Consider the following 13,388-nt stretch of genomic DNA (forward strand, 5'->3'; position numbering starts at 1 on the left):
AGGATTATAAAGTTAGACATCTGTTAATAACTGTCCCGTCATTGGCACTACAAAGAAAATGAGCTTACTTGAGAGCTGGGCATCAATAATCATGGAAGACGAAGTTGATGACTGTTCAATACTTGCATCGATCTGAACCAGGGATGCATTTTTAACATTATTTTCCTCTATCTTCCAGTTATTCTTATGGAGCAAGCCTTCGATATTGGTGACTTTACAGCTAATACCACAGCCTGGCACAACCTGGAAATCTATGCAGGTACCCAAGGTTTCAGTGGCCAGCTCCTAACAAATAGAAACAGAAGAATTTCTCTGCTGTTCTAATAATCCAAGGTCATCATTAGTGAGATCAAAGATTACTGCTGGTTAACTGTAAATGTTTAGAATAAAATGATCACTTAGCACTGTGTACTTGATAGTGCATTTTATTATTTGTTTTTCAAAGGTTTTACTTATTTATTTACTTTTAGAGAGAGGGGAAAGGAGATAGAAAGAGAGGGAGAGAAACATGATGTATGAGAGAAACAACAATCGTTTGCCTCTCTCACATCCCCCATTGGGGACCTGGCCCGCAACCCAGGCCTGTGCCCTGACTGGGAATCGAACTGGCTACCTTTCATTCTGCAGGCCAGTGCTCAATCCACTAAGCCATACCAGCCAGAGCTGGTAGTGCATTTTAATAAGCATGAAAGGACAGGGTGTTGAGTGTAATGTTCAAAGTTACAGGCGAACCTCAGAATCCTTTGTTTTAATCTCATCCTTTAAAATGTATACCAAGTTCAGGGAAAGAAAACATGGAAGGCTGATCAACATTGTCTGCCCTTTCCAGTAGAGAATTACAAGTTAAAGATTTAATTCTGTTTTCAAGTCAGGTTTTCTGTTCAGTAGAAGGCAAAGGGTAACAAAGAACAGGGCCTTTAGTTACTAGAGTGCCTCTCTAGCACAGTTTTGTGTCCTCCGTAAGCCAAGGAATTTTGGCTCTGTATCTTCACCCTCTCTGTTGTTCTATGTGGGTGTAAAGAAGCCTGGTCGGTAATAGTACAATTAATAGGTAAAAAGGAAAAAAACAAATAAAGAAATGGCAACATCGATGGTAGAAATTGCCACATGTTAACTAAAAAAGTATGTGCATAACTCACAAAGAACTTATACAAAGCAATGAGAAAGAGGTAAACAATCATGGAAAAACAGGCCACGGATTCAAGCAGACAGGTTACAGAAAAAAAAAAATTCAAATGGCTAATACACATATGAAAAGATGCTCAATCTTATTCATAATTAAGGAAATGAAAAGCAAACCATGAATGAGTTAACATTTATGAAAAGCAAACCATGAATGAGTTAACATTTTTTACTTATTATACTGGAAAAAAAATAAAGTATTGGTAGAAATGTGGGGAAATGGGCAGTCGTAACTTCCAGGGGAAGTGTACACTGGTACAACCTTCTGCGTGGGTGTCGATAATATTTGTCACATGGGCACTGGTAATATTCATCAAAATTTAACTGCATGTATCCTTTGATCTGGCAATTACAGGAATAGGCATTTAACATAGAGATAAACTTGAAAAGCTGACAAGGATGTCAATTGTACATTGTAAGAGCCAAAAACCATCATACGATAGAATATAACATAGACATTAGAAACGGGGCACCTTCTGTATGTGCTGATATAGAAAAATCATTTAATAAATTGAAAAAACAGGGTACCAAAGATTGGTCATTGTGTGGCCTTTCTATGTTAAGTTGAAAAGACAATAAATGCATATATTTTGTTATATGCATTACAAGTAGTTAACAGACACATACTAGTGAATATATTAAAAATTACTGAACTGTACACTTTACAAGGGTAAACTTTACAGTATGTGAATTGTATCTCAATAAAGCTGTTATTTAAAAATACCAACAGCTTCACTCCTGTTAAAAAGTTTGGAGAGAGGAGCTATGGAAGTGGGCGGGAATGAGGCTTTCTTTCCCCTTTCCTTGTGTAACACTCTGAACTACCTGAGGGTTCCTATCATAAATACGTATTACTTCTATTTTAATTTTTTAGTCAAGCAGGGTTATCTGTGTAAGATTATAATTAATTTCTGTTTTCATCTTTATATTTTTTCTGTTTGAAGATTCTACGGCACATATACAAGCAAAGTAGGAAAATTCAGGTCTCTAAGCCTCATACGAACTAGTGTCTATATAATAAATCATGGTCAAACATGTTTGGATTTGGCCTGAGCAATTCCAATAGGCGATGACGACATCAATAAACAAGGGGAAAAACTGTACCTGCTTGCAGTATTTGGTTACAGCTGCTCCTAAGGGGTGTTCACTGTGACTCTCAGCAGTTCCCACAATGGCCAGGATCTTAGTGCGTGATATTCTGTTACTTTCCACTAGAACCTTTACTTGACTCACTACTGGGGTTCCATGGGTAATGGTTCCAGTCTTATCAAACACCACTACCCTCACCTGTAAAAAAGGTAAAATGCAATGCACCAACGTGACTGGATAATCCTTAAAATCACCTTTCCAGGAATGAGAAAAGGCTTTCCTTCTTAATAAACCTTGACTTAATAAACTGTCCTTGGGAGAATAAAAGGAGGGGAAAATAAGGGAAGAAATACTCTTAGTTACACCTAATGCCCCCTACTGCAGACACACGTTCAACGAGTAGAATTGTTAAAGTTTGAGTGTTAACAGGTAATCAAGAGATGCCTGTAGTGCCTCCAGGGAAAGACACGGGGTTTAAATAGTAATGAATTGCAGATCTATAGGGGGAATATGGGCATGAGGAACATAATTATAAGAGAAAAGTACATAATTAAGTTGATGTGAGCAGCAGAGAAGACCTGCTGGGCGGCTCTGACTTTACTGGGTCTAGATGAGAAGCTTGGCCTGAGAAGAGACAGCTCAGGGAATCAAAGGAGGAAAGGCAGCCCAGGCAGGAAAAAGGAAGAGCCCAGAATTAGACAACAGTCGTCTCAGAATACAACCCTTGAAAAACGAACAGCTGGAGAAACGGAGATGAAAAGGCGTGACAACTGAACACAAAGCATGATTCCGGACAAGAGAAAAAATAGCTATAAAGGATATTATGGAGACAACTGAGGAAACCAGATGACAGTACAATATCAATATCAATTTCTGGATTTTGATGTTTGTACTCTGTTTTTGTAAGAAGACGTCCTTTTTCTTAGGAGAGGAGGCTGATATCTGTAGCAAAAGGTATACCAGAGTCCTTTATACTATTCTTGCAATTTTTCTTTAAGTTTGAAACATGGTTTTAGTTGAAGTCAAGGTTGAGACTGTTAAGAAAATGCTAATGGGAGAGACACCAGGGATAGGATTATATTCCTGAAGTCACAGTTGCAAACTGTCATCTGGTGGCAGAAAGGCAAAGGCACCGCAATGTAACCTGGAGCGCTAGCTCACGGTGAGGAACGCGGACAAGAAGTCACACACAGACAGGTGAGAAGCCTGCGAGACCTGGGCGAACGCCTCCTCTGTCCTCCTGCCCTACAGACTTTTCTAGGCTGAGCTGGGGTGGGACTTCTGGTTTTCCACATCAGCGTCTGCTCAAAGAGACGAGGTCTCTAGCATTTTTAGAGATCCTGGGTAACTAACGCCGACCGGGAGCAGAACCAAAATAAAACCTTTCCTACCCTGACCCTCAGGACAGTGCCAGAAGGGGCTTCGACTATGGACCAGGCGGAAATAATTTAGGACTCTATGTTCCTCCAAGGGGTGCTACTGCACAGCTTAGATGGGACAATTCTTAGTCTGGGGCTATCTTACCTTATGGGCCATCTCCAATGGCTCGCCGCCTTTGATTAATATGCCGTTTTGAGCGCCTACTCCCGTACCCACCATCACGGCAGTTGGGGTTGCGAGACCCAGGGAGCAGGGGCATGCGATGCACAGAACTGTGATGGAGGCTTGGAAAGCAAAGCGTATGATGGTTTCGGTTCGGGAGATACTTCTGTTGTAGCCCTTTAGAAGAAATGCATGAATTTTGGTTATTGATTTAGGGCTGTACAAAAGCAAAAGGAATACGGGTTAACTCCATTTCAATAAAACCTCAATCCCACTCAGCTACCAATGTAAATGTTCTATGTATTAGTAAGAAAACACTCTTTAAATTTTATGAATAAAAGATATTGTAACAGAACTGGTAAACAAGTCGTGGTCCCCAAATCAAGATTTCAATTTCACTGATTCAGAATTACGAACTATGGAGTGAAGATAAGGAACATAAACGTCAGCGTTTTGTTTTGTTTGTTTGTTTGTTTTTTTTTGGCCTCATATTAAGAGTAAGTGTTTTCATTTGGGACTTTCAAAAATAGCTGCAGGCCTGGCTGGTGTGGTTCAGTAGATTGAGCACCAGCCGGCGAACCCAAACGTTGCTGGTTCGATTCCCAGTCAGGGAATGCCTGGGTTGTGGGCTGGGTCCCCATTTGGGGGCGTGTGAGACGCAACCCATTGATGTATCTCTGGCACATCGACGTTTCTCTCCTTTTCTTTCTCCCTCCTTTTCCCTCTCTCTAAAAGTAAATAAGTATAATCTTTAAAAAAAAAATAGCTGCAAACGTGGGACCTAATTCTCAACAAGTGTGATCCTAAACAAAAGGAATTCTGAACTTCTATATACCGAGACCATAGATCTGCCTTTCACACTATTCCCTAAGGACAATGGGGAAAAAATCATCCAGCATGCAAAGGGAGTTTAATCATATCTCAGTAACATTCTTTTGGACATAATAATGTGAACTGAGTATATCAGGTGTAGTATAGCTCTTCATGGCACTGAATACTTGCATGTGTCGGTATATATGATTGACTGCATTAGGGAAACTCTCCTAAGATCCCCTGAACTCGTGATACACATTCCAAAATGCCTCCCAGCAATCCTCTTGTCCAATGTGTGGTTAACCGACATGCATCATTTAAAGAAACTTTGAAATGTTATACTAATAGCCATAACATGGAACAGGCACACAGTTGTTATGATTCTACTTGTTCTTTAATTGAAAGGACAAACAGCATAAAAGCAGTGTACAGAACAGGACTTTTTAAGATAAAGGTAACAACAATAAGACGTTCTTAGTAGTAATGGCTTTACAGCGCTGGCTTCTTATTAAGTTCTTAAATAAACTAAGTGTTCATTTAAGAATTGTGTATCTGTACAGTAACAGAGTTACAGGGGACTTTCATAAACATTTAGGTTGATGGTTTTGTATATGTCATATGTGCATGTTTTCACCTACACTAATTCTAATCCTGCAATTTAGATGTTAATTACCACTAGATTACAGATGACAAAACTGAGGCTGAGAGGTGACTTAAAAATTAAATCTCTAAGTGAGGCGCAGTGCAGGTAGATCTACTTTACCACCTTATGACACCATACTTGAAAGACTAGAGTCTAAAGAGGGAAGGAGGAAGGGGGGAGGGGGAAAAGGAGGGGAAGGGACAAAGCAAAGAACATAGAGCAAGGACTCATGGACAAAACCAAAGGGGAAGAGTTGAGGGAGGGAGGGAGGGGGCAAGGGAAAGTGGTGGGGGGTTGGCAGAGACAAATGTAGTTGGAAGAATAAATGAATTAATTAAAAAAACACCTGAATCCAAAAAGCTGTGATATTATAGAAACCAAAATTTAAAAGGTAGTTGTCAACAAGTACTGTATTACTGAAATGAAACAAATATACATTACTGAAAAAAAAAAAGACTAGAGTCTAGTCCTATCTAAGGACTAGAGAGAGGCAGGCACCAATATTGTCTTATATTTATACAGCATTTAATAAATTACCAAGTGTTTCTAATATATCATCTGATTTAACTTTGACAACAACTAATGGTTATGCAGGATGGGATTATGAAAACTTCACTGTATACATGAGAAAAATAAGCTCAGAGAGAAATTAAGTTGACCCACGATCATGTAGGTGGTGTGTAGCAGAGCTGACATCGCAACGTGTTCCTTGATATGTCTATAGTCCTTTGTGAAGGCAAAATCAGGCTGGAAATGAGACTAGGTATGAAATGCAAAAGCTCAGTGCTTGCTTTGGGAACATCACAAGTCATAATGAAAAAAACCTTTGTAAAAGGAAATCTTTTATATTTACAGAAATGTAGATGCTATTCATATCACCTTCCTACTCCAGTCCCTTAAACATAGTAATGATTATTAAGGTTATTTTCCAATTAATGACTTATGCAAAAAATTCACAAACTGTTTTACAAATGGCAAAGAATTATCACATGTCACTTACAGGGAAGTAGGTTTCGACAACTTGAAAATGCAGAAATCCAATTATAATCCAAACCAAGAGGGTAACAATGGAAATAATAACAATAAAAGGAACAAAGTAGCCACTGAGTTTGTCTGCAAACTGCTGGATAGGAGCCTAGAATTAAATAATAATAATAATAATAATAATAATAACAACAAAAATATATAAGTCAAAGTCACCTTTTTATAATGAATAGAACACAAACAGAACTATTTTGATAAACTCCATATTAATGCAAATAGAATTAATCAAAGGAAAATACAAAAACTATAAACATATATACTGAGTGGGCCTCAAAGAAAAGATTTTGTTTCTCCTAGTGAGTTAGGTTACCTTTGATGTTTGTGCCTCCTCCACAAGTTTGACGATTTGAGAAAGGGTTGTGTCTGCTCCGACATGGGTTGCACGGATGAGCAGTGACCCATTCTGGTTAATGGAGCCAGCGATCACTGTGCTGCCAGGTTTCTTGGCCACAGGCATTGCCTCCCCTGTATAAGGCGGAAGGAAAGATTTGGGGCACATAAATAAGCAGTCGCTTCAAACACACCATCATTTGTTAACTGTTAAAAAATATCTAGAAAGGAGATTCCATCCTTTCTAGATCCACTTTCTCAATCCACTAAAGCCACACCAGCCAGAGCCAGATAAGGAGAGGATCTTAAAAGCAGCAAGGGAAAAGGAGACAGTTGCCTACAAAGGAGTTCCCACAAGACTCTCAGCTGATTTCTCAAAAGAAACCTTGCAGGCAAGAAGGGGCTGGCAAGAAGTATTCAAAGTCATGAAAGACAAGACCTACATCCAAGATGACTCTACCCAGCAAAGCTCTCACTTAGAATGGAAGGGCAGATAAAGTGCTTCCCAGACAATGTCAAGTTAAAGGAGTTCATCCTCACCAGGCCCTTATTATATGAAATGTTAGAAGGATTTATCTAAGAAAAACAAGATCAAACTATGAACAGTAAAACAGGGGAGGGGAAGGGGAAAATGCGGGGGGAAGGTACAGGGAATAAGCAGCATAAATAGTAGGTACAAAGTAGTCAGGAGGAGGTTAAGAACAGTATAGGAAATGGAGAAGCCAAAGAACTTATATGTACGACCCATGGACAGGAATTGGGGCAGGGGAATGCTGGGGGGTGGGACAGTGTAGGGTGGAGGGGAATAAAGGGGAGGAAAAAATGGGACAACTGTAATAGCATAATCAATAAAATACATATTTTAAAAAAGAGCCTTCACTCGCACAATTAAATCCACAAAGTAAAGCTGCAGAAATTGGTTTAATAGTCTTCAAAAGCACTCATATTCTCTTTGCTCCTTATTTACTTATTCCAATTTCTGTAAAAAGATCTTCACCTTTCATGCCTATTTTTCTTTTTTTTTATTATTGTTCAATCACAGTTGCCCCCATTTCCCCCCATGACTCTCCCCTGCCTTACCCACCCCCCACCTCCCACATTCATGCCTATTTTTCATTAACACTTGGACTCGCTTCATCTTCATGACCCTCTGAAAGAACATACCTGTGATGAGGGACTCATCTACCATAGAATGTCCTTCAATGACACGGCCATCCACTGGAAATTTGCCTCCTGGAACCACTTTAATGATGTCTCCACGTTGCACAAGCTCCACATCTACTTGTTCTTCACTGGATATGAGTTAAAATGAAAAGCATTATGACAATATGCTTCCGATGCTGATCTTTCCATGCAAGATTTTCCATTCATATCAAGCTTGTGGCTCCATCACTGTTAGCAATGGAAGCCAGAACCAGCATCTCAGCTAGGAACCCCAACATCGGTCCTGTTCACTGCTGGGGAACAACTCAGTACGTGGCATGAAGCAGGCACTTGAAATATTTCTTAAATAGTCACTGACCAAATAAATGAAAACTTCAGAAAATAGTGTAATGGGTTTTATTTAACTGAACAATTTACTTATTGTATAAACTTGCCTAAATAGTTTTATAAGTGTACAAATGAGAAGTTTGAAAGAATGACATCTAATCAAGCCTTTGGCTCTAACTTCTAATTTAGAGGTAACACAGGAGTTATAAAACGAGTTAAGTGACAACACAAGGGAACAAAGAGACCCATCTGGACGGTGGCATATTATACCGATGACTGATGGATGTTTCTTTAACAAGTTGATTGTACGGAGAGGGAGAACTAGGGGGGAAAGGAGGAGAGAAAAAGGGAAGGATGAGCTGTTTTAGAGGAAAAGAAAATGTAATGACTCATGGAATTTGTTTGAATTCCACTGCAAACAATGAAACTTAAACCATTTTTGGAGACAACAGGAGAAATGTGAACAGGAACTGCATATGAGATGATATTAAGGAGCTTTTGTTTATCTTACTAGATGCAACATGGTGTTACAGTTATATAAGGATATGCTTTTTTTTAGAGAGACTACAGGAATATTTAGCAGTCAAATGATATGACTGGAATTTACTTTAAAATCCTACTGCAAGAGAAACAAAGACAGAATGTACAGATGAAGTAATATGTGGCAAATGTGAATAATTATTAAATCTGGGGGATGGATTATGTCCATTTGTTACACTCTTCGACTTCCATGTATATTTGATATTTTCATGAGGAGTTAAAAAAGAAAAGTGGAAAGAATGAAGATAAATACCTCAAGAGGATATTAGCAGAGTCAAGAGTTACAATAGTTGCTTCTGTAGCTTGCAGTGAAATTAGCTTGGCAAGAGCCTCTGACGTCTTGCCCTATAAATTAAAAAAAAGTCAACAATACTAAGGAAGAAAAAGCTCAGGTCTTACCTAAAATAAAGGTATGGTCTTTAATATTTATCCAAAAGGCAGCTTTAGGAATATTAACTAGCTCAAATCAAAATATTTCACTTCAAAAATACGAAGTACACAAAATATAAAATATATAATTAGCTCTAATTTATAAATAAATCATGTGAATTAATAAGAAAAACACCAGGAACCCAATAAGTACATGGGCAAAGGACATAAATAGACAATTCACTTAAGAAGAAACATAATACCCGATGTGTGGAAAAATGTTTATCCCTGTTATTAATGGAATATGTGCAAACTAAAGCAACTCCATGATACCATTTCATGCCTATTAACTTAGCAAGAATTTAGACAGGAGTCAAAACTGATGAAGTGGTAGTAAAACTACTTCACTAACATATCCTTGCTGGCAAAAAATTGTTTCGACTTGTAGCATAAATCAGAGTGAGTTATAATTTTTAACCATAGGCCTTGTAATTTGTCCTAAGACACTAATTCAATAGAAATAACATTAAATATGTTTAACGCAAGGTTATCCGAAATTAAAAATTGGAAACAGTTTAATTGAGAACAAAACCAGAATGGTTCAGTAAATTACAGCACATTGATTTAAAAGAATATTATTCAGAAATGCCAAATAATTATCTAGACTGAAAAAATGGGAGGAAATCCTTACAGTGTTAAGGGTGCAAAGTAGCATGTAATACTATGTTTGCCAGTATGGAAAATATAAACATATGTGGAAGAAGATTAGAAACTGATTTCCATTAGAGCATTGGATTATGGGTAAAATTTTTCCATCATCATTGTAAATCCTACAGTCACATCAATTTTTCCATTAATAATATGATACAAATAAATAAAACAAGTAGTTCTCAAATGCATCTCTCTTTTTATTTAAAAAAAAATTTTATTTATTTATTTCTAGAGAGAGGGGAAGGGTGGGGAAAAAGAGAGGGGGTGAAATATCCATGTGTGGTTGCCTCTTGAGCGCCCCCTACTGGGGACCTGGCCTGCAACCCAGGCATGTGGCCTGAATGGGAATCGAACCAGCAACCCTTTGGAGCTGGCTTTCAATCCACTGAGCCACACCAGCCAGGGCTCAAATGCCTCTCTCTTAAAATAAACATGGATGTACTCTACCTACCTACAATATTAATTCCATAAATTTGGTAAATCTAAAGAAGTACTTAAAATATTGCCAAACAAAAACAAATACTTCTTTAAATAAATGATCAACTACATAAATCAATATATGCTTCCATTCATTTGTCTAGAAAATATGGTCATTTATCCACCCAAGATTTTAACAAATGTCACCTTTTCTGACCTTACCTTTGCTATATGTTCCAGCCACCGACCTAGTGCAATAAACACAAACAGCATAGGAGGTGTGTCAAAGAAAGTAATAGGGTTCACTTTGGCTTGCTCATACACTGCAACCAGAAGGATAACCAAAGAGTAGGCGAATGCAATGGTGGTGGCCAGCACAATCAGTACGTCCATATTCGCAGTTTTATGCTTCAGTGCTTTGTACGCCTGAATGTAGAAGTACCAGCCTCCGAAAAACTGTAATCGAGAAATAATAATCGCTTTTTTAAAAAACCCCTGAAAATTCACATATATACTTCAATAACTAAGGTACAGTATCAGCGTTCACTTCCTTTGGCCTTTACCTAATCCGTAAACACTAAAGAGAAATTTTAAGCTGAAACAATAGTTTGTATTTTAGCAGATATGTATGTGCAAGGATTCAAATGGCTGTCTCAGCCCTTGGCAGCTGTCCCCTAGGGTCCCATGGATGTTCCATGATAGAAATTCAGATGGCTCTTAGAATTTTCTCTTTGGTTCTAGCAAAAATAAGAACTAGGAAAAGAATTACATTCTTTTGACAAGGATTTTCTTTTTTTACATAAAACTCATCTCCCCCTTTCCAAAACTGAACTGAACTGGTATATCACAAGCTATTAGATCTTTTGCCTGGTTGTTGTTAGTAAACATAACCAAAAGGCTTATTTTTTTTTTAGTATAGAGAAACATACTAATATTTTTAGAAACTCATTATCGCTTTAAAAGAATCAGAAAAATGAATATATTTATTAGAAGTGTTCCACAGTGAGTTTATCTCAAAAGAAGGGTTGAAAACCTACAAAAAGCAATAAATTTCAGTGCTAGGGAAAAACAATAAAACTAGTAATATAGTAAAATAATTATTATAATTATTTTATTTTATACAATATATTAAAATATGTATTTAATATTAATATAAATAGAATTAATTTTAAAACATTAAATATATAAATAAATGTATTTTAGTTATAATTTTAAATATAAAGTTACATACAGTAGCGGATATAAACAGCAAATTTGTATCTGAATACAAATTAAATTCTTACTGTCTGCTTTGTCATTAAATAATATCATTAGGTGTTAAGTGGAATTTATTACCTACTTTAATCATTCAGTTTAAGATAATTTTTGTAAAACATCCACCATAAAATGACCGGCTTCTGGCTAATATCTGCTTTCCAATTGAAAACAGCCTTGCCTGCCACATTTTAGCTATTTTTCATTATCAACAAATATACTTGCTAGCATTTCACTTGCCTGCACAGGTACACACAATAAAAAGGATAGCAAGTTCATAATGGACAATCCTGGCAGGATCTGGCGCTCCAGGAACATAGAAGAGTGAATATTGACCATTTCTTCCTCACTCATGTTCTGATTATGGTGAAGACTTGCAAGGTGGTGGTCCATAACCATCATATATATCATCAGCCCCATTACAGGAATACAGAAAAACAGGCTCACAAGGAAGGACCGTCTCCATCTTAAGTAGAAAAAAAAAAGTCATTTTAGTAAGTAGCTAATGGTTAAAAAGTATATGTGCTATATGTAAAAGCAAGTTATGACCACTCTGCTGGGTCTAGGGATGCTACTGGAAACACTCACATGCTTGCGGGATGTTAAATTTGTAACAAGGAATCAAAATAGGTTTTTCACTGACACTCCAGAAGTACTTACTGTCTTATCTCTCGTTTATGGTCTAGGTGGCTTGCTGATCGATCCTTCTTGACCAAAGAAGCTTCAAAACCTAAGCTCTAAAAGAAATCCATGAGAAAACAATTATTTTACTTAAAGTATAAATATTATGTAGAGAAATTCTAAGCCATGGTATTGTCATTAAGAACAACTCAGCCCTGATTAGTGTAGCTCAGCTGCTTGGGCATCATCCAAGGCCACCCCTTCAATTCCCAGTCAGGACACATGCCTGGGTTGTCAGTTTAGTACTCGGTCGGGCACATATGAGAGCACTCAGCAAAGGAGAAGTAGAGGGAGCATACCTCAACATAATAAATGCCATATACGAGAAACCTATAGCCAACATAATACTCAACAGGCATAAATTAAAAGCATCCTCCCCCGGCCAAGATCAGGAACAAGAAAAGGGTGTCTGCTTTCACCCCTTCTATTCAACATACAGTAGTGGAAGTTCTAGCCCCAGTGATCAGACAAGAAATATTAATAGAAGGAATCCAAAATGGAAAGGAAGAAGTAAAACTGTCATTGTTTGCAGATGACATGATAGCATACATAGTATACCCTATAGACTCCACCAGAAAACTACTTGACTTAATAAGTGAATTTGGAAAAGTAGCAAGATATAAAGTCCATATGCAGAAATCAAAGGCATATTTGTACATCAATAATGAAATATCAGAAACAGAAATTAGGAAAAAACCCCATTTAATATAGCAACAACAAAAATAATTTACCTAGAAATAACTTAACCAAGGAGGTAAAAGACCTGTACTCATAAAGCTATAGAACACTGAAGGAAGAAATTAAGGAAGACACAAATAAATGGAAGCATGTACCCTGCTCATGGATTGGAAGAATTAACATATCAAAATGTCCATACTATCCAAAGCAATCTATAGACTCAATACAAGCCCAATTAAAATACCAATGACACATTTAACAGAAATAGAACAAATATTTCAAAAATTTGTGTAGAACTCTAAACAACCCCAAATAGCCTCAGCAATTCTGAGAAAAGAACAACAAAGTAGGAGGCATCACCATACCTGACATTAAACCATATTACAAGGCCACTGTAATCAAAACAGTCTGGTATTGGCATAGGAACAGACACATAGATCAATGGAACAGAATAGAGACCCCAGAAATAAACCCATATCTCTATGGTCAATATTCGACAAAGGGTGCAGAAGCAAAATATGGAGTAAAAATAACTTCTTCAACAAATGGCATTGGGAGAGTTGGAAAGTTACATGCAAAAAATTGAAACTAGACTACTAACTTA

The 13,388-nt window shown here is 37.4% G+C and overlaps 1 protein-coding gene across 1 annotated transcript in view; it reads right to left on the minus strand.

The window, feature by feature from the left end:
• The window catches only part of ATP7A (ATPase copper transporting alpha), a 90,739-nt gene that overhangs the window by 11,536 nt on the left and 65,815 nt on the right, over positions 1-13,388 (minus strand). The window contains exons 8-17 of the mRNA XM_054566661.1: positions 12,086-12,162; positions 11,666-11,891; positions 10,394-10,627; positions 8,928-9,019; positions 7,808-7,935; positions 6,624-6,778; positions 6,270-6,404; positions 3,796-3,990; positions 2,287-2,469; positions 69-285 (exon numbers count right to left, since the gene is read on the minus strand). Coding sequence (XP_054422636.1) covers positions 69-285; positions 2,287-2,469; positions 3,796-3,990; positions 6,270-6,404; positions 6,624-6,778; positions 7,808-7,935; positions 8,928-9,019; positions 10,394-10,627; positions 11,666-11,891; positions 12,086-12,162 — 1,642 coding nt within the window. The remainder of the gene's footprint in view (positions 1-68; positions 286-2,286; positions 2,470-3,795; positions 3,991-6,269; positions 6,405-6,623; positions 6,779-7,807; positions 7,936-8,927; positions 9,020-10,393; positions 10,628-11,665; positions 11,892-12,085; positions 12,163-13,388) is intronic.

The sequence above is a fragment of the Pteronotus mesoamericanus genome, unplaced genomic scaffold (assembly GCF_021234165.1).
Source record: "Pteronotus mesoamericanus isolate MK-2021 breed Mesoamerican mustached bat unplaced genomic scaffold, CSHL_Meso_final contig_177, whole genome shotgun sequence".
NCBI lineage: Eukaryota > Metazoa > Chordata > Mammalia > Chiroptera > Mormoopidae > Pteronotus > Pteronotus mesoamericanus.